We start from the raw sequence: 871 nt of genomic DNA, 5'->3' as shown, positions 1-871 counted from the left end.
GCCCCCTGCACTCGCCCGCCCAGCGCCGCGGGGCCGAGGTTCTCGCAGCCGAGCGCGGCCGGGCAGGGCTGTCCCTCCGCCCCGCGCCGAGCTCCGGGTGCTGGCAGGCGCCCCGAGATTGTCGTGAGGAGTCTGGCCAGTGGGTGAGCGCTGTAATCTGAACCAGCTGTGTCCAGACCGAGCCCCATTTGCATTGTTTAACATACTTAGAAAATGAAGTGTTCATTTCTAACATTCCTCCTGCAATTGGTTTAATGCTGGATTACTGGAGCGGGCTAAGCAGAACCAGGTGCTCGCTCCGGGGGCTCTCCAGTGGCTCGGAGGACCCAGGCGCTCGCCCCTCGTGCTCCCCGCGCCGCGCTCGGCCCCTCTGGGACGGGAACCTCGGCGCGCCCCACGGGCCCCGAGGAGGCCGGAGTGCACGGTCGCCCCCAGGGTCCCGCCGGCGACCTCTTCGTCTTTTCCGCTTTTGCGTCTCCTCCTCGCGCATCTCGGACATGCCAGGACTAAAAAGGTGGGTTCTCGGCGCCGGACTCGCATTCTGCAGGCTCTGGAAAGCTTCCTCCGGACCTGATGGGTGGAAAATGGCTCTGGCTGCGATTCAGCCTGTGTCAGGATATTGGAAAGGTATCAGCTCGTGATGCAATGATGTTGTTAATTATAAAAAGCTGCGCCTCTGTGATTTCCATCTTGAAGCCTTCTTCTGGGAGTGGGCATTTTCTAACAGTTTCCGAAGCTAGCATCCCGGAGAGGGCTGCAAGAGTCCCAGCGCTTTATTCCTCTTTCTTTTCAGAAAGGGGAGAGACTTTATGCGCCGTTTTGAAATGTATATTTGTATGTTTGTTTAAAATTTGGGAGACCAATTACTAGT

At 58.2% G+C, this 871-nt stretch overlaps 1 protein-coding gene across 1 annotated transcript in view; it reads left to right on the top strand.

Moving 5' to 3' along the window:
- The first annotated feature begins 114 nt into the window (after positions 1-114).
- Positions 115-871, top strand: part of LOC103582203 (fibulin-5-like) — a 14,448-nt gene continuing 13,691 nt past the window's right edge. Inside the window, exon 1 of the mRNA XM_008563861.1 lies at positions 115-514. Within this exon, the coding sequence (XP_008562083.1) occupies positions 255-514 (260 nt within the window). The 5' untranslated portion in view covers positions 115-254. The remainder of the gene's footprint in view (positions 515-871) is intronic.

This window comes from Galeopterus variegatus, unplaced genomic scaffold, assembly GCF_000696425.1.
Source record: "Galeopterus variegatus unplaced genomic scaffold, G_variegatus-3.0.2 Scaffold15247, whole genome shotgun sequence".
NCBI lineage: Eukaryota > Metazoa > Chordata > Mammalia > Dermoptera > Cynocephalidae > Galeopterus > Galeopterus variegatus.
The sequence above is the reverse complement of the archived record's forward strand: the minus strand, read 5'-3'. Positions and strand labels throughout refer to the sequence as shown.